This window comes from Hermetia illucens, chromosome 2 (genome assembly GCF_905115235.1).
Source record: "Hermetia illucens chromosome 2, iHerIll2.2.curated.20191125, whole genome shotgun sequence".
Classification (NCBI taxonomy): domain Eukaryota; kingdom Metazoa; phylum Arthropoda; class Insecta; order Diptera; family Stratiomyidae; genus Hermetia; species Hermetia illucens.
This window is the reverse complement of record NC_051850.1, coordinates 8,912,457-8,935,252: the sequence shown is the minus strand read 5'-3', so window position 1 is coordinate 8,935,252 and position 22,796 is coordinate 8,912,457. Positions and strand designations below refer to the sequence as shown.

Sequence of the window (22,796 nt, the reverse complement as noted above, 5' to 3'; positions counted from 1 at the left end):
CGCGGTAACCTCTCATTGGCGGGACTGCGCGGAAGGTTTGCTTTACAGAACCCGCGTGGTTTCAAAGGTCGTCGTGATCGGTTGTTGCATTTTGTTCTGTCAAAGGCCTCATCTGGATGCATTTGCGAGGCCTTCGAATCTGCATTCAGCGAATGAAGCCACTTTTGTTCAACCGGTCTTTTAGTCGTTGACCATCGACTTCGATGTTCAGACCAATCTTGGCCTGTGAATGTGAAACCATACCATCGCAGGCGACTCTCTGACATTCTTTGCATGATCGGTGCAACCCCATATTGGTCGCGAATATCCTCATTTCGGATGTGATCAAGGCGTATTACCTCACTAGTTCAACGCAATATCCTCGTTCGTTTTACTGGAAGACGCCGTCCATTGTCTCTTATAGTCGGTCAATACTCGGAGCCATAGAAGACGACAGGACGAACGGAATAAGGGTAAATTTTAAATCTGAGACGCTCGTTCATACGTCCATTTGCATATTTCCCCTATGACGCAGATGAAGTCCAAAGTGAAACATTTATGAGATCTATCCACTAGGTATGGGAGCAAAGGCAGCATGTGATGCCAATGCCCACTGCATATGCCAGCGAAATTCCAACATCATCGTAAAAGGGTCGAGACGAGAGATGAGAGGTTAATGTATGTAATATCACAAAAGTGATGTCACCTTCAAGTGTAATATCATATTACCATCAACGAACGGGATCAAACATCACCAAACATTACAACATCACCTAGTAACAACGCCTTACCTTGCATAACCGTATCATCTAACGTCAGCGCATTACCTCGCATTACCGCATCAACGATCGTCATGGTGACGCTTTTGCAAAGAGACTAACACGCTTGAGGCAACTTCAAAGCTGAAACGAATCCTTGTCGAAGAACGTAGCCAGAAGCTGGGTTATCTGCGTTTACGGAGCAGGAAGTACACAGAAAGTGAGGAAGAAATGGCAAACAATACGCTTAGAGTGCATTTGCCAGGGAGCAAACAAAATTTTAAGGCCGACAGAGGCATAGAGCCCTCAACCGGAAGACTGGAATCTGGAATGCAAAGTAGTATCACTAGAGCGTGTAAGATGGGCGTATGGGCGTTACATAGATACAAGCCTGCAGGTCTTGGTGGCATTATTCCTGCGCTAGTAATAGAGGCAATGGATGTCATGGGTGTACAGGTTTGGAATATATACAGTGCGTGCCTAGCATACACTTATATTTCAAATGAGCTCAAGGCAAAAATTGAAAAAGGCGTTGTTCACCTTAGGTGAATCCTGCACATACTGCAGGGGAGAAAAATCCACATAGTGGTCGACCAGAAGTCTATTGAGGCAGGATGTCTTAGGGGCTGCCCACAGGAAGGGGTTCTCTCTCTTCTGGTAAGGCTCCGGGGTAGTGGACACCTTTCTATGGATCCGGGAGGGCACAAAGGTCTTCGAACAAATATTTGCTGCTAATCTATTCATAATAATTACCGGCATGTTTGCGAACACACGCTTGAATGCATATAATCCACAGTTGGTGCCTCAACAACGGACTCACGGTGGACGCCAAGAAGTCTGGACTAGTTGTGTCCACTAGGAATGTCAAATAGAGCAGCTACATCATAGCAGGGGCGGAAATCAAGCTGGTGCAAATAGTCAAGTATTTAGGAGTACATCTCGACTCAAAGTTAACGTGAAAGCCCCGTATTCAGGAACAATATCAAAAATCTTGTAGATTGTTCTGGTGCTGTAGGACTGCGAAAAGTAAGACCTGGGACCCTTAGGATCGCATATACTTCCGCTTGGAAAACCGTTACATATTGTCCCAAAGGAAAAACTCACTTCTCGTTTTCATTCGAGAGATAGACTCCGGCTCAAAAGTCCTGTTCTGTTTTTGAGCCATTGGTGTAGAAGACTTCTGTATCTCCAGCCATGCATTCCTTTGGGACTTTCCCTGGCGCGTCCAGCGTAGATCTTGCCGGGATTACCAGTTTATCCCCACTTTTCAGAGAAGATTCCGCTTCCTTGAGCCCGATTTCTCTGAGCATTACTGCATCTAGCGGTACAGCCACGTCCATATTCTCATTCCCAAGATAGTTCATCTTCCTAAGCAGTGCCTTCTTCTGGCGGCGGCTTGGGGTCTTTCCAGGTTCACGGTGGCCGGGCGGCTTGGGTCCACTTTTACATACCGACCTTAAACCAGTAGTGTCCACGTCACCAGCTTTCCTTTCTTCCGCTCCTCCCGGTAAGGGTGAAGCAAAGGTTCTGTTAGGCAGGATTGAGCCTGTAGTCCCCTCTCCTTGGGCGTGGGCGAAATTCCCTTCTGCCGAGCTTTCCACTTCCGTTTGTGGGTAGATTTGGGCTGTAGTATTGCGGACGCATCGGCCGTAGTTGGATTTCCTATTTCTCGGGTCTTCGAAGTCTGTGACTTCTTACCACTTGGAGAGTTTGAATCCCTTGTTTCCACATTCATGTTTGGACACCCTCAGTGTAGTAATAAACTACTACGGGTTCGCCCACGACGACAAGGTACCAGGGGATCAATCACACCAATACCAGGGAATCAATCATGTTTCAGGAGTTTGCTAGAAGATTAGAAACTTCGAATTTCGTAAGTGGATCTTTAAGTGTGCTTGCGGGGTTGATAAAGGACTTTGTAGACTACGGTTATGGTCCTTTTGGCCTTGAATTGTTGTTGTTAGGTGCTGCAACCGTTACTCTGAAACGAAGCTACTAAAAAACGCTTCTATCTCTAATCGGCAAGACGTTCGCCTCGGATCGGGTATTTCAACGCATAGCTATCGATTGGGCCAACCATCAGAGACAATGAAAGACATCTTGTACCCTCTAAATGCTGGGGAAGACCTCCCCCCCCCCCCCCCAACCTATATCTATGGTTAACAAAATCGGCCTAAAGATGGCTGAATTTATTTTACCCGCTGAGTACAAACAAACTCCAGGTCTGGAGACAATTGACCCTTTGCCGGTGTCTTGATAGGTCCAGCTACATTGGATACGCTACTTTCTTCTCTTTTCAGATTTGATTCTGTTTGAAATGTAATGCCACCTTCGAGACAGGATTTATAGAAGTCCAAACTAAAGATGGTTTGCCAACCACACAAGTGCAGTAAACCACCTATTTGGGTACTGGGTTCCATGCTCTCCAAATGCCCGTTAAAAAGTGACTCGAAAAAGATAAGATATGTCCCAAAAGATGGCTTTTTGGATTTTTTTCTTTATTCTGTTGAAGAAAGATAAAGAAGCGGGGATACAGGTGGGCTCTTATTAAAGGGCAAAACGGATCCTTAAAAAACTGACGAAGGCTAGGTTGTCCAGAATATTCCCCATTTTTCCGACTTCCAAATCAATTGAAAAAGTCTGAAATATGAAAAAGTCGTTATCGAAGCTTGTATCTCTGTCAAACAACTTGATTAATCACCATTTCGATAGTGAAAGTTAGAACATTAAAATTAGAAAGTGTTCATTTATCTTTGAGAGTCTTTTCTTCGTTAAACGCCCAATCGAACGCAAATTGATAAATTCAGATGCGTCGGAGACTTTTACATTTAGTTGATAAGCGGAAAACCAATAAATGTAATTATTAACTTTGTTGTTTCAATCATGCAATCTTTTTTGTGCCTTTTTTGCATTAAACGAAATTATCGAAAGATAAATTACATTAGATAAGTATGCAAGTATCTTTCAAAAGGACCGATCATATTTGGCGGAAAATGCATTTTCGAAATGATTTCTGGTTATCAATTGCATCTAGATAGGTTTCGAGTATTCCAGATTTGAATTTGATGCATATTATCTTTTTTACTCGTGAAAGATTTATTGAGTAGATATTAATATTCGGACGGAAGCAACAGCCCGGGGATCGTCCTCCCTGCACCGGAGAATGTGCTAACAAGAGCCCAAGTCAAGGTGGAATAGCATACGTCGAGGGCTGCGTGGCCAATGGAGAGCTTGATCATTAGTATGACAACTCTGAAAATCTTGGGCACCTTCAGTTTCAAATAAGACCCTTACCCTGGTGGCCGGGGAGCCAGGGTGGACATTCTTCCCGGATTACTCGTGGGACCAAGACATAGATTCAATTTTTAAAATACAAAAAACGACGGTAGAAGAAGAGGGGGTGATGCCAGGCGCATCATCGGAGGACGAGTTGCTGGCATCCAGCCAGGAGACAGTTGCCGTCGAGAGCAGTACACTCGGTGCTAACAGTAGCACCGCTGTGCTGAAACCAGGGAAACCGCAGGGACCTCCTGGAGCGAGGCGGCAAACGGATTAATGGTTTCCAGCCTGGAAGCCGTCAAACTGGGTGTAGCGAGTACCAGACATAGTACTCCTAACCCGAAACTCTCGACATCGGGGGATCCTTCGAAAGTGAAAGCCGACAAGAACGTCGGTCGTCGGAAACCGACTAAGAAGCAAAGGTCCACTGGTGTCTTGCTCAAGAGCCAGTACCAGAAGGCCATGCATATTCTCAGCAAGATTGCTGAGAGTAAGGAGACTGGTACTGTGAACGAGGGGGATGAAAAAGACCTCGGTAAATATCAGGCGATTGTTGAGGGATACAATAGCAAACGCCTGGCAGACAAGCAGAAGGCGAAGCCCATCGCTCTGAAATGCAATCGATCTAAAGAGGACGTCGAGCAAGATCACAAGCGGAGCAGAGTGGGCAAGAGCTCAGACGCTAAGCAACATCCGACGGAAATTGCGCAGCAACAGTCAGCCGACGGGCCACGAACTGCGACACCCCTCAGTGACGTGGCCAGGAGCCACTTACGTGTGGCGCTGGCGGATGGTAATTCTGCTAGCCGCAAACTAGCACCAGAGGTGTGGACCAGCGTTGAGGACAGACTGTCCGGGATGTTCGTTGAACATCTCCAAGACACCGAAGGCAAACACGCGGGGCTCATCCCCTGATTTGATTCCTCTCAGGTTGTCCGTGGGTTCCACGTCATAGCTTCCGAGGACCAATTCTCCAGGGACTTTCTCGGTCGCTAAGAGAGGGGGTAAAGCTCAAGGTCATCCCCTGCAATGAGGTTCACAAGAGACCGGTCGCTCGCATCTGGTTGACGAAGATCAGCATGTATAAGGACGCGTCTTCCCAAGGACGACTGGGTTATTATCAAGGAGGAGGAACCTCAGACATAAAGCCAACCTTTTCTCGTATTATCGAAGAGTGCCTGGAGGCACTGGAAAAGGTCGGCTATAAAGTGTGGTTCGGAGTCGGGAATGCAAAGCTAAAGGTGTTCCACTCTGCAAAACCGGACGACGACCCAGATCCAATCGACGCCGCCAACGAGCTATTGGAAGAGATGACGATCGACCCTCCAACGGGGACTGACGGACCCCCCATGCAAGCAGATCATGCTGAGGGTAAAGCAGATAAATCTGCAGCACTCGAAGTGCGCCTCGGCGACATCGCACAAATACAGGAGCCCTGGGTCGGAGGTGACCGAACCATCTAAGGGCTAAAAAAGCAAATGTTTTAATTTATTTCACAACACAGGGGACGCTGATTAGGATAGACCTAGAGCATGTATTCTTGCAAGGAACAGCTTGCACGCTTTTCGGTGTCCGGACTTGAGTTCCAGCGACCTAGTTGTGGTCAAGTTGGAGCAGGCCTGGGCAGAGAACGTGTATATTTCCTCGGCTTACATGGCTCACGACCGATCAGCTCCTCCAGAAGAACTACGACATGTGGCGAGCACCATAGCAACAAAGAGAGCCAACATGTTGATTGGCTGCGACGCTAAGGCAAGGTATACGCCTTGGGGCAGTTCGGAAATCAACGAGAGAGGTGAGTTATTCTTTTATATTATTAGTACTTCAAACTTATCGGTGTCTAATAGGGGCAGTACACCAACCTTCCATTTCCCCAGCTCGGAGAACTGTGACGGTTGGGAGGAGGTCCTTGATGTCACCCTTATAAATGACAATGGGATTCTTAAGGTAGACGGCTGGAGAGTGTTTGGCCAGAGATCCTTCGTTGATCACAGTTGGATACTTTTCAGTCCAGATCTCGCCGCGGAGGTCTCCAAACCCTTCAGAGAACCCAGGAAGATCAACTGGAGAAAGTTTGGTCAAGTAATTGAGAACAAACCCTCCGGTGCGCAAATTGGTAAGATTGGCACGGCAGACGAACTGGAGTCAAAAATCGGGGTTCTGGAAAAGGCATTCCATACCGCCTTTAGGGTCTCGTGCCCTAATATGTACAGCAAAAAGATACTGCAACAGTGGTGGCAGGCCTCAGTAAGCTGACCATAGAAATCTTCAACATCTGTTGCAGGCAAAAATATTGGCAGCCATACAAGGACTGCGTGGAGAAGTACAAGTCGGCCATCAGGACCGCCAAGAGGCCACCGCATCTGTGCGAGACTATGAAATCGGTAATCGGGTCAAGATTGTCAATAAGGAATTTAACCAAGGAAGACGTAAGGAGAAGAATGGCTAGAGATTGGGAGCAGTCTGCAGTTAGAAGAGGCATAGAGGGTGGAGGGGTCGAGGAAGAAAACACGGAAGAGAAGTTGAACTTAGTAGATTTTTCCTCGCTTTTGGCGTTTGAACGAGGGAGTCCCACTTCAAATTCGAGAGTGGGGTGGTGAGCGTCGGTTTTGACATACGAGGATGTGCAAGGAAATAAAGTGAAGTGGCGCTCCGGGAGGTTGGAAAGGAAGAGATCGAGAGTGCGTTCCAAGGAATTTTTGGTGGTCCTGAAATTTAGGACAGAGCAAATGTTCATAAAGGAAGAAAGTAGAAGAGAAGAATGCGAGAAGTTGTTGGAAGGAATTGGAATTCTAGGATGAGTAGGCCAGTTGAGTATGGAAAGGCTAAAATCTCCGCAAAAGGGGAAAAAGAAGGAAGGGAATCTGACAGCAAGAAGTTCAGACAAACTATCAAAAAATTCTCCATGCAGGTGAGAAGGATAAGTGCAAGGGGCTTATACACCAGAAACAATGAACGGGAATAGGTTAGGCAGGGTGACACGAAGAGCAACACAGTCAAAAGGGAAGCCAGAGAAAGAGAAGAGTTTGGTGGGGCGTGTATCTTTTATTTCAATTAGGACCTCACCGCCGGTGGACTTACGAGATGCATCCCGGTTCCTGTCACTTCGGAAAGTGGACTACCCGTCGGGAAGCTCGCAGTTTAATATGGCGTCGTTTTGCCAACTTTCGAAGATACAGATGGCATGGTGTTGCTGAGCCAGTGGGGATAAATTGAAGGCCCCAGCTTGGTTCTTAAACCCCTAATATTTTTATAAAACAAGCGGACAGTAAACACGGATGCAGTTACATTGCTCGGCGAGGGAGGCGGGTTGTCCTGCAATTTACCCGCTAACTGGAGCGCAGGATGAATACACTTTTAGACCGGAAAGAAGGATTGCCGAGGACGTCAAATTCCTGAGGATAAATGATAAAATGCGATCACCCGATCGGTTTGTTGTCTTTTGACGCTGGACAGTGGAGAAAGTAAGCTAACTTTGCTCTTTATGTACTCCATTACATCGTCCATAGAACTTGCGAACCATAGCCTGGAGATAAAGAGCTGCTTAGGTGGGGATGCCACCTTTAGCCCAAGGCCGCTGGTATGGGTGGATGAAGTGCCAGGGTATATAGCAGCCGCGGGAATTAGAGCTTCTTTGGCGACGGGAACGATGTCTGTAAGTGAAGCGGCTCTTTTCCGATTCCTGATCTGCTGAGGAACGAAATAGGATCGCAGGTTCGGTGGACGTAACTCATTGTATAGGGGCCGTTGAATCAGAGGTGTAGAGCCAGTTGAAGCAACCCTGAAGTAAGAAGGCATTGCAGATGAAATCAACCCATATTGAGAGGCCTGGTGTACAGATTCCTGAGAAGATTTTGACGCTACACTGGTAGTCATAGAAGGAAACGCTTTTTCAGAAGTCAATGTCTCGCCGAATAAATTCCTAAGCCACCGGGAACACGTACATAGCGACGTCTTAGTCAATCGTGGCTTTTTTGACACTGCACCAGTGTTGCGATTCAGGTTTTCGGTGGAATTCAGTGATTGTACTGAATCACTGGGCTTGGCTAAGTCCTTCTGGGAAGAAGGAGAAGTAGAAACACCTGAAGATGTAATTGATACCGCCAGTAGAGGGATTCCATTCGACTGTGGTACTAAAGTAGAACACTCAACAACCCACTGAAAGGCTGCCAAGATCGTAACAGCGTGGATCCTTGGCAGGTGTCGCAAGGACAGGATATGTTGTTGACAATCTTTGCTCGAATCTCCAAAAAAATTGCAGAAATACCTAGGTAGTTGATGTGGTAAGATTTCTCGCTTTGTTGTTCACAAAACCTTAAAATTACCCTCAGATAAATTGTGCATGACGACAGGTCTCTGTCTTCTCAAAAGTAGGGTTATGACTGTAAGAGATCTATCCCGCTGGACAAAGCGAAAGTAACGCCCAATCCAGTTTGGACTAGATAAACCGAGCTAAAGCATGCAAAAGTCGTGGTATGTGTGGTATGGACCGAGATGCACCAGACGAAGATGATAGAACGTCAGTCCTCGGAGACCGAGAAGAGGAAGTCCTGGCAGCCAAAAAGAAGCTGTTGAGCTGAAATGTATCCTTATGGTCCTTTTTGCCATACAGAACCCCGACATGCTGCAAGATAAAGTAAACATCGCTCCGCCAGCATTTTCAATATACTCTGACAGCTGAGCTAGCAACTAATCATATCACAACCAACTGCCATCACCTTTAACAAACATCACGTCATCGTCAGTAACCGGCCCCCATAGCACTGAAAGCTACCACCAGCATCCACGCACAATCGTGCAGTGAGTCATGAAAAATTCCCAGCCCTTATAATCTTTGGTGCTCAAGGTGGCGACGAGAAGGGCGGGGCAGCAGCCCTGTTTGCCAAACCAAAACCAAGTTTCCAAAGAGAAGCTCCTTGTGGTGCATCGGTTTGCTAGCTATGATGCAGCAGGCGAATGCTCCATGGCCTAATAGGGCGATCAGACACGAGTCTGCATAGGGACTCATCTGAAGTGGTTTTGGTCACGAAACCTTACCAAGGGTATATTGGTACCATGGGAATCTAAATAGCCCCTGAAATCATGGAGCGTGTAAATCCAGCTCGGTTCTCTGCGGTTGGTCCGCTTATGGGAGTTTCCTGGCGGCTGTAGTAACGTTCAAGCCGTTCAACCTGCGGGCCTCAAACGCTGTGTTGCATTTCAACCCGGGTGCCGTACTCCAGAGTTGGTTTGAGATTTAGGTATGCCTTGCATCCACTAGTAGAAAAGCACTTTACTATGCACTCAATATAGACTGGTACCATTGTGCTTACCTCCACGGGGTCTTGACTCTGGTCACAAATCAGTCCGCGTCTTGAGAAGACCGTGGGATTAAGCCTATGAGGCAAGTGCTCCTATAAAACCATAGAGACGTAACTGTCTCAACGGTGAAGGCAACTGGAAGCGAGAATGGGAGTGACATCGTAGAGGTCAAGAGTCCTGGCGCCCAAAAAGAAGAGACCCCATCGAATGCGAGTTCGGAATAGGACCCGCGAGGAAAGATGGCAAACTGCGAGCTGCATGACAACCCTTTGTCGGGTAAAAAGGTGACAAACTCTCAATTAGGCGAAAATGTAAGTGACCTCTACGGAGAGGATGGAAAATGAAGCAATGATGTCAAAAATGGCATAATGGAGATGGGACAACTGATGGATCTTATTGCACACCAGCGAAACTCTTCCAAGACAGTCGAAGAGGAGGTGAGGAAAAAGTTCATCGCTAGTGCAGCCCCTAGTTGCACAAAACGCAGTGCTCTCAGCCCACCAAAGGGGGAGCAAATAATTGATAAAATGGGGCAATGGGAAAACAGCATCGATCTACCGATGAAGACGCAGTAAGAAGAATTCCGCGAGGTGATAGCCAAACGGACCAAGCAACGTCGAAAACGGGGAAAACTGAGTAACAATAACCTAAGTTGAATGGCCACGGCAATGGCTCCAGAGTAGCAAAGTCAAAATCGACTATGAAGGCAACATCAATGCAAGACAGAGAGGGCATCCTAGGCACGAAAGCAGTAGTTTGCAGCCTAGAACCCATGTACACCCTCAAAATAAGGGATCTGGATTGCCTCATTAATACAGAAGGAATTGACGGAAAAATGAATAACTCAGGTGTGGGCAACTTTAAGGTTGGAGTTACGTCTGTCAATTCCAGATGACAAAAATTGGCCATTTTCACTGTCCCTGAGAAGAAAGCGGGACATAGAGCAGGGGCTTGCAAGGGACAGAACAGAAGCATTTTATGTTAAAAATGTGCCGAACCCGGGCACGAAGGGTAGATTTACGAGTTGGCAAAGTGCTGTGTCCTTTTCAAGAACCGCGGTCTGAAAAAGAAGATTTGACTAGTGTTATAGGTCCTGGGCGTTGAGAGTTACAGAAAGGGAGAAGTCAAGCACCATGAACCACATCCTTCGAGCAAATATGCATAAAAGTGCAACTGTTCACGACCTGATGAGGCAGATAGTGCAAGAAAAAAGAGCCGACTTGTTGCTTCTCAGCGAACTACACCGAGATAGGGGCTTACCATCGTGGTAACCTGATATATCTGGCACTACTACCATCTGAATGAGAGATACGGTTCAATTGCGAGCGCGGGTACATGGTCGAGGAGACTGCTTCGTTTGGGTTCGTTGTGCGGAAGTAACGTTTTTCAGGGTTTACCTCACACCGAACGGATCTATGTAAGCTTTTCGCAATAGGCTCGCCGCGATGAAGGACGAAATTAGAAAAATTGAAGGGAAATGCTAGTCGGAGTAGATTTTAACGCCATAGCCCTCGAATGGAATATGCCTCAATCAGATTTTCGAGACACACCGACTTTGGGGATGGTGGTCAGGACAGGACATATTGTACTAAATACCGGTCGCATTCGGACATTCTGACGCCTTGGTTGCGAGGACACTATCCCTGACGTAACTAATACCGAAGTCCTTAGTCTCAGCGGTCTAATCATGGAAGGTACTGGAAGATTTTATGGCCAGTAATCATTTATTTATTTCGAAGTGACAAATGGCCCTTTCCAGTGTTCTGTCGTCCAGCACTGTCCATGAATGGCAAAAGGCACCAGGATCGGGTGGTATTACCAGTGAAGTGTTGAAACTTGTATGTAAATATAAGCTGAACTTTGTACTTGGCGCACTGAACGCATGTTTGACAGGGGGTGCTTCCCTCCCGTTAGAAGGTTGTGAGACTTATGCTGATAAGCAATGGCAAGGCAACATCGAGGCGTCGTCAGCGTATCGTTTGCTCAGTATGTTGGACACGGTGGAGATACTACTTGAGAAGCTCATCAAACACGGCTGATTGACGCAATACGCGCTGCGGGAGATTACTCACCAACACAATATGGTTTTAGAGCGCGGTGATCCACAATTTTTCAAAAATGAAGAAAAAGCTGACTGACGGTTTCGTCCAGGGCAGAGGCAACTCATCAGACGCTGCCGCACCTCTGCCCTAGGAGCAACGTGACCGAAAGTAACGACAGATGGAAATCGCTGCACTTTTTTATTCAAGTAAACCCCGTCATAAGTCCAGACCTAAACCAGGCCGAAGTAAATTTTTGATGAGGATGCTGGGAATCCTGAGTCCGCACCAACTGAGTGACGGACCGGACCACTGCTCCCAGGGCGGAGGTGAGGCAGCGTCTGATGAGTTGCCTCTGCCCTGGACGAAACCGTCAGTCAGATTTTTCGTTCTTTTTTGAAAACTTGGATTTAACTCAAAAAACAGGAGTCCGTAGATTACAAAAGAGGAAGTAAGCTGCTTCCCAAGTGGCCTGGTCCGTCAATAAGTTGGTGCGGACTCCCAGCATCCTCAACGAAAAAATATCCACAATTGTTGCCATCGAGGAGGTCGTCCAAGCGGTGAAACTGATTGAGGCACACAGTCGCCACTGTGGTGTGCCTTGTGACCCTAGACATAAGAAACGCCTTCAATTATGCGAGGTTATGCAAAGTGGTTGAGGCACTGGAAAATCGTTTCCATAATTTAGACTACCTATTGCGGATGTTGGAGGACTATTTAAAGAACCGTGACCTAAACCACGAGATCCGAGAAGGACAGCGCAGAATGAAGGCAACATCAGGGGCAACTCAGGGGTGTATCCTTGGTCCGGACCCTTGGAACGTCTAGTACGATAGTCTACTACACTTGAGATGCCTGATGGTCGGATACGTGGATGATGTTGGGGGATTTGGTGCCACGAGCACAGCGCACACTGGGAATGGTGATGTGAAGAGTGAGCAGATAGAGAAAACCGACCGTGTAGAAGGTTTTCACAGTCCTCCCTAATTAGGTTGGTGAAACTATGGCCTTATTGGGGGTGAAATACTTTGGCATCATCATAGACACGAAGGTAAGCTTCTCTGAGCAGATTTGCTACACTGCAGAGATGGGGTTCTGTGAGTCGTGTCCGCCTATCGTACGGTCTCGGAGCGAGCTGTAATGGTGATAGCAGCTTACTGTCAAGCCGAAACTTATATATCTCGGAAAAGGCCAGGGAAATAAGGAAGCTGTCGCTTGTAAAGAAAGAGCCTAAACTGCCTTGGGAGAGAGAAGCGAGAGATAGAAAGACCGCGCATCTCATAAATGACATGCGACTGTGGTTCAATCGAACCACGGTAAGGTTGACTATTACCTAGCCCAGTTGCTCGCCGGGCATGGGTATTTTCAATCTTACCTCTGCATTTATTGTAAGGATGTGAGGATGATGCCTGCCACACCTTCTTCTTCTGTGAAGGAGGGGGGCTTCTTCGCGCCATCACTTTCGATGGAGGGGAGTCTTGTGTCCCTGGACATCATAATTGTGGCCATGATGCAGAGCGGGGACGGGGAGTTGAATGGCATGTCGCATTCTTAAGGCGAAAAGGAGGGAGATGTATATGAGAAATGCAAAGATAGTTGACGAACAAGCCTGGTCTGAGGTATTGTGTCAACCGGTACCAGGTCAAAGTCCTGGACGCTCCAAGAGGATGTTTTAACCTGTAGTCGTTCTGCGACAGGCGCCCGGCACTTTTTTGCTTTTCACCGTCCTGCTCAGGAAACATCTAATCTTGCATTATCAACCCGTACGATGAATGTTTTAAGAGGGCCAGTTTTGAATAGGAAGGGCACGTTCCATGAGAATAAAAACGGATTTTTTTTCGATCACGAAAGTTAAGCGTTAATGAGAGTACTTAGTATTTAGATGGGGGCCACTCGGGAGTGTTTAAGTTTTTTATTTGTTTGTCATGCCTAGAGAGCTGTATAAATGAACCTAACTGGTCTAAAATAGAGGTAAATCAGGGTACTAAATAAATAAGCCACAAAAAATGCAATCCAGTTGTGGTGTTTACTTTTTATTTGCCAAGGATTACTTCATACAATGTAGATAACTTTTAAGTCAACATGTGTTATGCTGTTTTGTGATACTAAGATCGACGACGCCAATAGTTTGATCCATAATTATATCCCACTCCATAGCTTGGATAGTAGTTGGGCACGTAGTAGTTCGATCCGTAATAGTTGGACCCGTAATAGTTGGATCCGTAATAGTTGGATCCATAATAGTTGGGTTCATAATAGTCAGATCCGTAATTTATATTTGATCCATAAACTGGAAAGTAGTTATTTGGGTCGTAATTTGAAATTACTGATGTACCACTGCCGCAATTCGATGGCTTGTTGATTGTGCACGCTGACATGGATGGGGTGAAGTAATAACCGTTTGGACATTGTATTAGCGTCCCTACTCCATTGACACACGAATAATAATATTGACAATTGTTCGGGGCAGGCAATAAGGTATTGACACCTGATGGACAGGATACAGTTCCTGGATTTGTAGTTCCACCACCACCAGTACCACCTTGACATTTTTGAGTCGTCTGATTGAAGGCACCATTGGAAGGGCATTGCCAAATACTTGCTACTCCGTTAGTGCATAAGAAGTATAGATTGGTGCTATTTGGGTAGGCGATTTTGGTTCCGTTTGCCTGGCCATAACAAACGCTTGGGCCAAGGGTTGTTCCTGCGCCTGGTGCAGCAGTGGTTCCGGGAAGGGATGGTAAAGTAGTGGTCGGTTGAGTGGGTGGTCCAGAGCCTCCAGAGCATTGTTTGCTGTTACAATCGAAGGTGCTGCCAAATAGACAATTGGCTGTAATCCAGACTTGATCTGCGTTTGCTACTTTTGGACAATACAAAAAGGAGGTATCGTCAATTTTACATACGACTGATGTGTCAGTACATGCAGCATTAGCGGCCGCCGTATCGCATCCTGTGGTTGGCGGGTTGCAAGTATCACTCGCAACTAAATTAAACTGAAAAGAAAAGTTGAAAACAGTTTCTGGTATTGCCGCTATAAAACTAATCGCTTACAGGATGGTGGCCGAAGTAAAATTATAGCTTCTCATATAAGAAGTTTTCGTGTTTATGTGTCATTATGTATAATTTGGTGTGATACGAGTGGACTTCCTGTGTTAATAACAGTGTAGGGTTTCCCAAAGTGGTCGTTAATTGTTTTGCATGGTAAATGAAAAATCTATTATGGGTCTTTTGTCAGGTCGCTTTGACTGGTTCGATAATTATTCTAAACTAGCAACGTAACCTAAGAATGCTACGCGCATAGGTTTATCGCGAACTTTAAGAAGCGTAGAGACTTTGCAGACAGAAGGAGGGTACCTCGGGAGAACTAACCAGTCCGAACTCTAGAACCGGCGAGTGACGCATTCCAGACGCGAAGGCTCTGTCAACGAGTTAGTAAGCTGAAACCTACCCACCTTGACGCTCATTCCGCCGAGACGAGTCAAGTCTGACTTCCAACCATATAGGCATATTGAAGCGATGTGCCGGGTATTTTGGTGAACTGCCCAGCAACTAGCATGCTGGCCACCTTTAGATTCCGTGAACTGAAGACGATCGACCAAATCTATCACCACCCAGTGGGAGTCCTGACAATTTATCGGCTTAGGAACCATAAGTCTTCAGAGCCGACAGATTTAAAGTCGAACTGGTCAAACAGATGTCATTGACGATCCTAAGCCCGTTTGAGAGAGGTGGAGGGAAGACTTACTATAGTTTGGATGACCGTGTAACACCTTGGGGTCTCGAGGGAATAGGCGTTGTCAAACCCCATCTTAACTGATGGGACTATTTATTAATAATAATCGTTGGCGGAACAATCCATATTGGATCAGGGTCTATTTATTAAGAAGCGAGGTAGGTGCCCGCTTAAACAGTGGTCACCTGCGAGCTGGGGGTTTTTGAAATCTCCAATTTGACTACCATAACTTCCCCACCCTACCTACCTATCTGTGCTTGCGTATTGTGTCTGCATCTCTTCGCAAGAGTGGGAAGCCTCGAATCCCGAAGTTCAACGCGGTTTACTTATGGGAGATGGGGAAATTATTTTACGGATCGAACGGGAGACATCATGAACAGTTTGCCGGAGAATATTGTTGATGCTCTTTTTTATCGGTGCAAATCAGGTTGTTGGCAATGTCCCAAAAAGACGGCCTAAAAACTGGCGGTATGTGAAGCCAACTGCGAAACGTAGAGAACTAAAGCTTCTTCTTGCGGTTGCAAGTGGGGGTGAATATGAGTCCGTGGTTATGAGGGGGGGGGGGGGGGGGGCGGGGGAATGAGTTGAAATAACAGCCCGGGTATTGTCCTTCCTGCACTGGAGAATTTGCCAACAGGACCCCAAGCCAAGATGTAATAGCATACGCCGAAGGCTGTCTGGCCAATGGGGAGTTTGGTCTTTACTATGCAAAATATGAGTACCTTGGGCACTTTCAATTTCAAATAAGACCCTTGCCCTAGTGGGCAAGCTAGCCAGGGTGCATATTCTTGCCGGACTACTGGCAGGACCAGGACATGGACTTAATTAATAAAAACCGATAGAAGAAAAGGTGCTGATACCAGGCGCCTCATAGGAGCAGCTGGCTTTCAGCCAGGAGACAATGACCGCCGAGGGCAGTACAATCGGTGCCATCCGTGGCACTTCTGCGCCAAAATCACCCGCAAGGATCTCCCGTAGTTAGGCGGCAAATGGACTTGTAGTTTCTAGCTTGGAATCCACTGCCGTCAAGCTGGGTGCAGCAAGTACCAGACATAGTACTCTTAACATGAAACCGTCGAGTTGGGAGGCCCCCTCATAAGCAAAGACCGACAAAAACTTCCGTCATCGGAAACCGGCTAAAAAGCAAAGGTCCACTGGGGTCTTGCTCAAGAGCTAGCACCGAAAGGCCGTACATATTCTCAGCAAGATGGCTTTGAAGAAAGGTTGAACATAAGAAGTCGAAGGAGTGCGCTGATATGTGAGATAAGAACTGCGTTCGAACGGATTTTTTGGTTGAATCAAAGCCGTCAGTGGTAAGAATAAATTGCAACCTTCAACTAATAGGAGATAAGCAAGATTTGATGTAAGAAACAGTTCTGTTGATTCTTTCGAGAATCAATTGGTATTACTTCAGACTTACAGCACAAGAAGGGGAAAAACTAAGGTTGTATTTGAAATTGGAAGTACCTCGTTAGGAAATTACGGAATTTAGTAATAACGTTAACTGAATTAGACGAAGTGGACAAAGCGGAACGAAAATTAAATGGGAGTACCTGGAGAAGGGGACCATGCCGCTAGGCTCGGCTTACCCTACAACTCGCATTGCCATAGCTGCGGAGAAGGAAGGGAAACCCTCATGCACTTTCTCTGCGATTGTCAAGCTCTGGCTAGACTCAGGCTGCCGACACTGGGTAAACTATTCTTTGGGGACCTCAGTGAGATTTATAGCTGCAGGGTCGGAAAGCTGCTTTCCTTCGTGAATGCTACGGGCTGGCTCTGAAGATCCGAGCCAGCTGGACTCTGCTTCCCTGTTCCTATAACAACAGTCACGGTCTTAGGAGTTTGTGGCATCAAAACGGCGCACCAATGCCCTAATTGGGCTCCTCGGAGCGGCCACTGATACCTACCTACCCTACCTGGAGAAGTGGGCAAGAACGTAACATTATGATTACCAAGCAGTCCCTTTTAGAGACCCAGGTTTATGTGGAGCTAAAGTGACAGCAACATATTTTCGCTCTTTCTTGTAGAAAATGAATAAGACAATGCAGGAAACACACGACAAACATTGGACGTATTGTAATTTATTGTCTCCGTCTGCCGCATAGCTCAGACATAAGTTCATTAGCTTCCCTTTGTTCACTAGCTCTCAAAGAAAATTATGATTGATAAGAGCTATGGGGTCGACACTTTCAAGGGGGTATAGCTCTCGGTTCTAGTGTCTCCTCCTTTGGAGTGGCTTCAGTAAGTGAGAGCGCCGCGAGAGTCCATGGAAATTCCAGTGGATGTATGAAGTTGGGGCACCATCAGGCGTAACAGAAGAATTTCATGGAGGCCACCATCTGTGGTTGCAGCTATTTGAGTGTGCAGACCTTGCTAGTTTCTATGAAGCAAGTTGATGGAAAATTGGCACAATTATAAGTGACTGTCCTTTTCTGACATCTACTCGATGTGAAAGAAAGAGATTCCGGAAACTGTTAATATCTTATGGCCGCATCTGTAGTGGGCTGAGTAAATGAACCTCTTCATCATCCGCGCAAATCTTTCCAACCCTTGTTGCACCAGAGATTCATCAAACGTTTCCCGCAATTTCCGCATGTAACTGTGCAGCGAGTCGCAGACCAGTACTGTTTTATAACTCGAATCGACACAATCCTGGCCATCATCAGGGAGTGTGTTCGACTTGAGGTCATCGTGGAAACTGGTGACCGAGAGTCGATGGGGCAGAGGCGGCGGCATCAACGACACCACGCCGCACGCCGCTCTTCTCCACCGTCCAACTGAGGTTTCTGCTGAGGTTAGGGACGAACTCCAAAAAGCGTGCATAGACTTCTCGAATATGGACCCTTCGCATAGACCAGGTATAACTAGGCTCTATGCGTCTCCAGCGACTCCGAGAATTCCATCTCAAATCAATGATGAGATTGTATCTGAACAGTGTACTGATATGTCGCTGCTGCAACTACAATCGCTTGTGAATTGTAGTGTAGTTACGGCTGTCAGATTGCACGGTCAGAAGATTCGCTTTCGCGTTATTGGTTTGAGTGACCGAAAAGATCCACCATGGAAAATTCGCCTGGAACGTCGGCGGGACTCACTAAAGCAGGTCATTGCTAGGTTGATACAGATCAGTATTGGCACTGCCAGCAGACGGGTGGCGGATAAAGTGCAAAGGGTTTACAGGAACTCTGCCATCCCCAGTGAAACACACGTAGTTGAAATTCTGGATACACTAAAGCAGAAAATTTCCTTCATATGCAGTCTATTACGACGGTATGGCGAAAGTCATTCCAGATGTCTCCAGAATGCAACTTACGCGAGGAACCAACGGAATTTTTTCAGATCACTCAACGAATCCTAACAGAGCGTCCAGGCAACACAGTTTTCGGTGACGGATGCAAAAGAATATCGAGGTGGACTTTCGGGGTAACTCGGCCAACATGCTGAGTAGATCACCGCTGAAGGCACCCGCCACGTCACTACGACTGACATGAATTTTGCAGATGTTACCAAAGAGGAAGTTCGAAGAGCCATAAATTGCTAAATGGCGAAACTGATCACGACGAGCCAACCCCGCTCGTAAACGGGACAAAGGCTGAAGAAAAAGAAGAAGACCACTAAAAAGGACACGGTGCAGGACCCGCACATACAAGACCGATTGATGGCTTACGAACTCTCTAAAATTCATAAAGTCCATCATAAGTGAAACGGTCAATGCGCACATCGAGACCAACACCATTCTGTCCAAAGAGCAGAGGGGCTGCCGAGTCGGTTTAAGGGGTTGCAAAGAGCAACTCATTATCGACTCGGTAGTTGTAGGACAAGCAACTGAAGGCCAAAGAAACCTTTTTAGTGGCTATATCGATTGTGCCAAAGGCTTTCGAGAGCGTCCTGGATACCTGGCTAATCGATATCCTGCGTCTGTATCACATTGATCCGCAACTAATTAAGTTTTTGGTGACAGTCATTGAAGGGTGGCACACCACCGTATCAGTGCCTTAATCTAAGGGTGCCAATACTCAGAGCCCATCCATTTACGGAGAGGCACCTTTCAGGGGTATTCGTTGAGTCTCCTTTGGTTTTACATGGCACTTAACCCTCTTTCATGGCTACTGAATGATGCTAGAGGGAATGGTTTCGCAATCAAAAATGGCCTACGTACAAAGTGTGAGCTCACACGCTTGATGTACTTAAATGACCTCAAGCTGTATGCTGGTACCGATGACCACCTTAGAAGGCGGAGGGCCACCTTCAGAGGCGAAGATTAGATACTTTTAGCCGTGATATTCTTATGAAGTTTGGATTGGACGACTGTTGAATCCAAACCTACCGCAAAAGTCATCACGAGTCATATGCCGGACATAGCATTGGTTATCTCCACATCCAAGCTATGACCGAGATAGACTTTTATAAGGATCTAGGAATTCTGCAAGGAACTCATGCTCAAGTTGGGGATTTGAAAGATGCTCTGCTGTCCGAGCTCCTGCGACGTGTAAAGCTGGTGCTTGGAGGAGAATTCATATTGGATCAGGGTCTTGAAGTGTGTTAGAGCACTTCTTTCAAGACCATAAGGGTACACTATAGTACAATTTGTTCAGCATTGCACTCGCCTGAGATTATTACCCTGATTTGACTCAAGTACTAATTACAGCTGAGCCGACTGGTATTCGACATCGAATCTCGATAACAAATCCCTCTGCCACCAATGACATTTGAACCGCGACCTTCCGCTACGACAGCCCACCCAAGTCTCTCGATGGTTCTAGGAAGAATGGTAATGGTATACTTCCCATCCGCGAGAACCAGCTGCTTGAGAGGCTGAGGGAACATTTGACCGCAGACCCCAACCGCATAAAGGAAATGGCTAGTCACCGTAATATGCGGATATTTACTTCTCTTCCAAACAAAAGGGAAATCTTCTCGGAGATCAATATGCTTAAGCGAGACAAAGCCGTTGGAAACTGTTCCGTTCATAAGTTCTGGGAATTTGAGTTGCTTCCTTGTGAGTTAAAGAATGGGGATGATTGTCAAGATTCCGAAGAAGGCATTTCATTTTAAGTGCGAAATTTCGAAGGGTCACTGCTTAGCACCGCATAATTTTGGCACCGGGGAGGTCTCGATCGTAGTCATGGTCGAGGTCCGCTTTCCGAAAAATGACTTCGGGTAGTCGTACGTCGAGACTCTTATCGATCTCAACTAGGCTTGCTTGTACCACGTAAAATGAAGCTTAAACGACCAACTGTACCAAGGATGCAATTTCAACCCGACAAAAACTAGGTTCGCTGGGTCCGCACAACGCACAACCAGCGAATGGCTGCCGCGAACTCCTCTCCCATCTGCACCTATGGCTTTAGGCAGCTGAACATGAGTCTGGGACTGTATCGAACGTTTCCTAGCAATTCGTTCTGGCGGACATTAGCATCCCCATTTTAGACGCCGATTTCCTGTGTCACTATGAGCTGTTGATAGACCTGCAGAACAAAGCTCTAATAGACCCCGCAACCTCTTTGTATTCGCCAGGAAAAAAATTCACCCTGCGCAAAGGACACTCTTTCCATAGTTTTCTAGCGCATCGTCGGCCATTGTATACGCGCACTCCTCAGGAAATACCGCAAAATCACTACTGAAAGTAATTTCTCCCAACCGGCTAAGCACAATTTGAAGTACTACATCAATACTACCCACTTTTCAAAAAAGCGTCCTCTATCACCCCAGAACTTAGCTGTTGGAAGGAAAGAGTTTGAGGCTTTAGTAAAACAGGGTATTTCCAGACATTCCAATAACTGTTGGCCATCTCCAATTCATTTGGTCCTGAAGCCAAACGGCGAATGGAGGCCTTGCAGAGATTTCAGACGTCTGAATGCTCTGATAGTTCCCGACCAGTACCCAATTCCACTCATCTATGGCATTGCACATTCATTGTCAGACTGCCATGTTTTCACGACCTGGGATCTAACCAAGGCGTATCATGAAATCCCTGCTGCCTTCGAAGACATACTGAAAACGGCTATCTACATAACTTTCGGACTCTTCGAGATCAGCAGGATAATTTTTGGCTTGTTCCACGCTGCGCAGACATTCCAGAGACTCATCTATTTTGTCCTACGAAGTTTAAGCTTCTGCTTTGTATGCATGGATGATGTTTTGGTCGCTTCTTCTTCGGAATCTAAGCATTTGGGCAAGCTCGACTGCTTTTTTCAAAGTCTTGTTAAGGCCGGACTCATTCTAAACGTCGAAAAAAGCAAATTCCTACAGAAGCGGGTAAAATTTCTCGGCCACAAGATTACCCCTGAAGGTTGAATCCAACCTGACCCAGACAAGGTTGAAGTGAATCAGAACTTTTCCTTGCCAACCACGGTGAAGGATCTGCGAAGGTTCTTGTGCATTTTAACTTCTATCGTCGTTTCTTGCCCAAGGCCGCTCATTACCAAACGATCCTTAATCTTTACTTGTCTGGGCCCAAAACCAAGACTCCCGAGAGGTTGCATGGGCTACTGAGGCCGTGCAGACGTTTAAGATGGTCAAACATAAGCTCGTTGATGCTACACTGATGGCATTTCCTCGGCCAGATGCAACCCTGGCTATGTTCGTCGATACCTCAGACAAAGCGGTAGACGCCGCCCTTTACCAGAAAGTGAATCAAACTTGGCAATCGTTGAGTTTCTTTTCGAAATAACTCAACCCACCTCAACGCAATTACAGCGTGTACGATCGGGAGCTACTCGCCGCGTATCTCTCCATCAGATATTTCCATTTCTCCCTTGAGGGCAGGGCGTTCACATTGTTCACGGACCATAAGCCACTCACATTTGCTTTGAAACAAAAGCCCAGCAAGGCATCCCCTTGCCAATTTCGGCACTTAAGCTTTATCAGCCAGCTTACTTCCGACTTACATCACGTGTCTGGAAAAGGCAACGTCGTTGCGGAGGGTCTGTCTCGACTCTCGGAGGTCACAGTCCCCGCTGCGGCCGATTATATGACGCAGAGTTTCAGAGCCTGAACGCAAACTACAAATGCAAGTTCCAGGAGATTCCTATTTCCGGCTCAAACACCTATGACCTCACAATCATCGACAGGTTTACGCGGTGGCCTGAAACAATACCTCTGACCAGCCCAATCATATCTCAAGGCCCTTTTGTCAAGAGTGGATCCCGCGGTTTGGTGTATCAGCGATAATCATCATGGACCAGGGAATGCAGTTTGAGCCTAGTCTTTTCTTGGAGTTGGGCAAGCTCCTATGTTTTAAACTACCGCTACTGCATACCATCCACACTCCAATGGTACCCTGGAACGTTGGTACCGGACACTGAAGGCCGCCTTAATGGCTCACGATGATCGTGGTCTCGGTTCTTGCCTTTCATTCTCCTCGCCCTTCGCACATCAGAGGAGGCCACCACCAGTCCAGTAGAGATGGTGTTCGAAGAGAATCTGCTATTCCTCCCCGACGACCCTATGCTGGATATCAGAGCAGGGTAGTGTGACTCCAGCGTACTGCGTCGGCTCAGGGACCCGGTTTCGAAGCTACGGCCGACTCCACCTTCATGACACACAACACCGGAGATCGACACCCCCAGGAACCTCGAGACTTACTCACAGGTCCTGATTCGGGTGAATGGTCCTCGGAGGCCGCTGCAACCACCATACGAGGGCCTCTTTAGAGTAGTGGCAGTGGTAGGTATGGTAGTGGTTTTACTAGATGAAAACTCTGAC

General features: G+C 46.8%; 1 protein-coding gene across 1 annotated transcript; it reads right to left on the bottom strand.

Annotated features, from left to right (window-relative positions):
• Window positions 1-13,363: 13,363 nt before the first annotated feature.
• Window positions 13,364-22,728, bottom strand: LOC119647585. The gene is made up of 2 exons (XM_038048593.1): window positions 22,677-22,728; window positions 13,364-14,402 (listed from the first exon to the last, which is right to left on the bottom strand). Exons 1-2 carry the CDS (start codon window positions 22,726-22,728, stop codon window positions 13,462-13,464), a joined length of 993 nt encoding a protein of 330 aa, XP_037904521.1. The 3' UTR covers window positions 13,364-13,461.
• Between the last annotated feature and the right edge of the window lie 68 nt (window positions 22,729-22,796).

Bases quoted from the DNA above. Each gene is read 5' to 3' on its own strand.
- LOC119647585 (XM_038048593.1), bottom strand. From the start codon at position 22,728: ATGGTGGTTGCAGCGGCCTCCGAGGACCATTCACCCGAATCAGGACCT. The intron at 14,403-22,676 runs GTAAGTCTCGAG...CCATCCTGTAAG, and splicing joins ACCCGAATCAGGACCTGTGA to CGATTAGTTTTATAGCGGCA.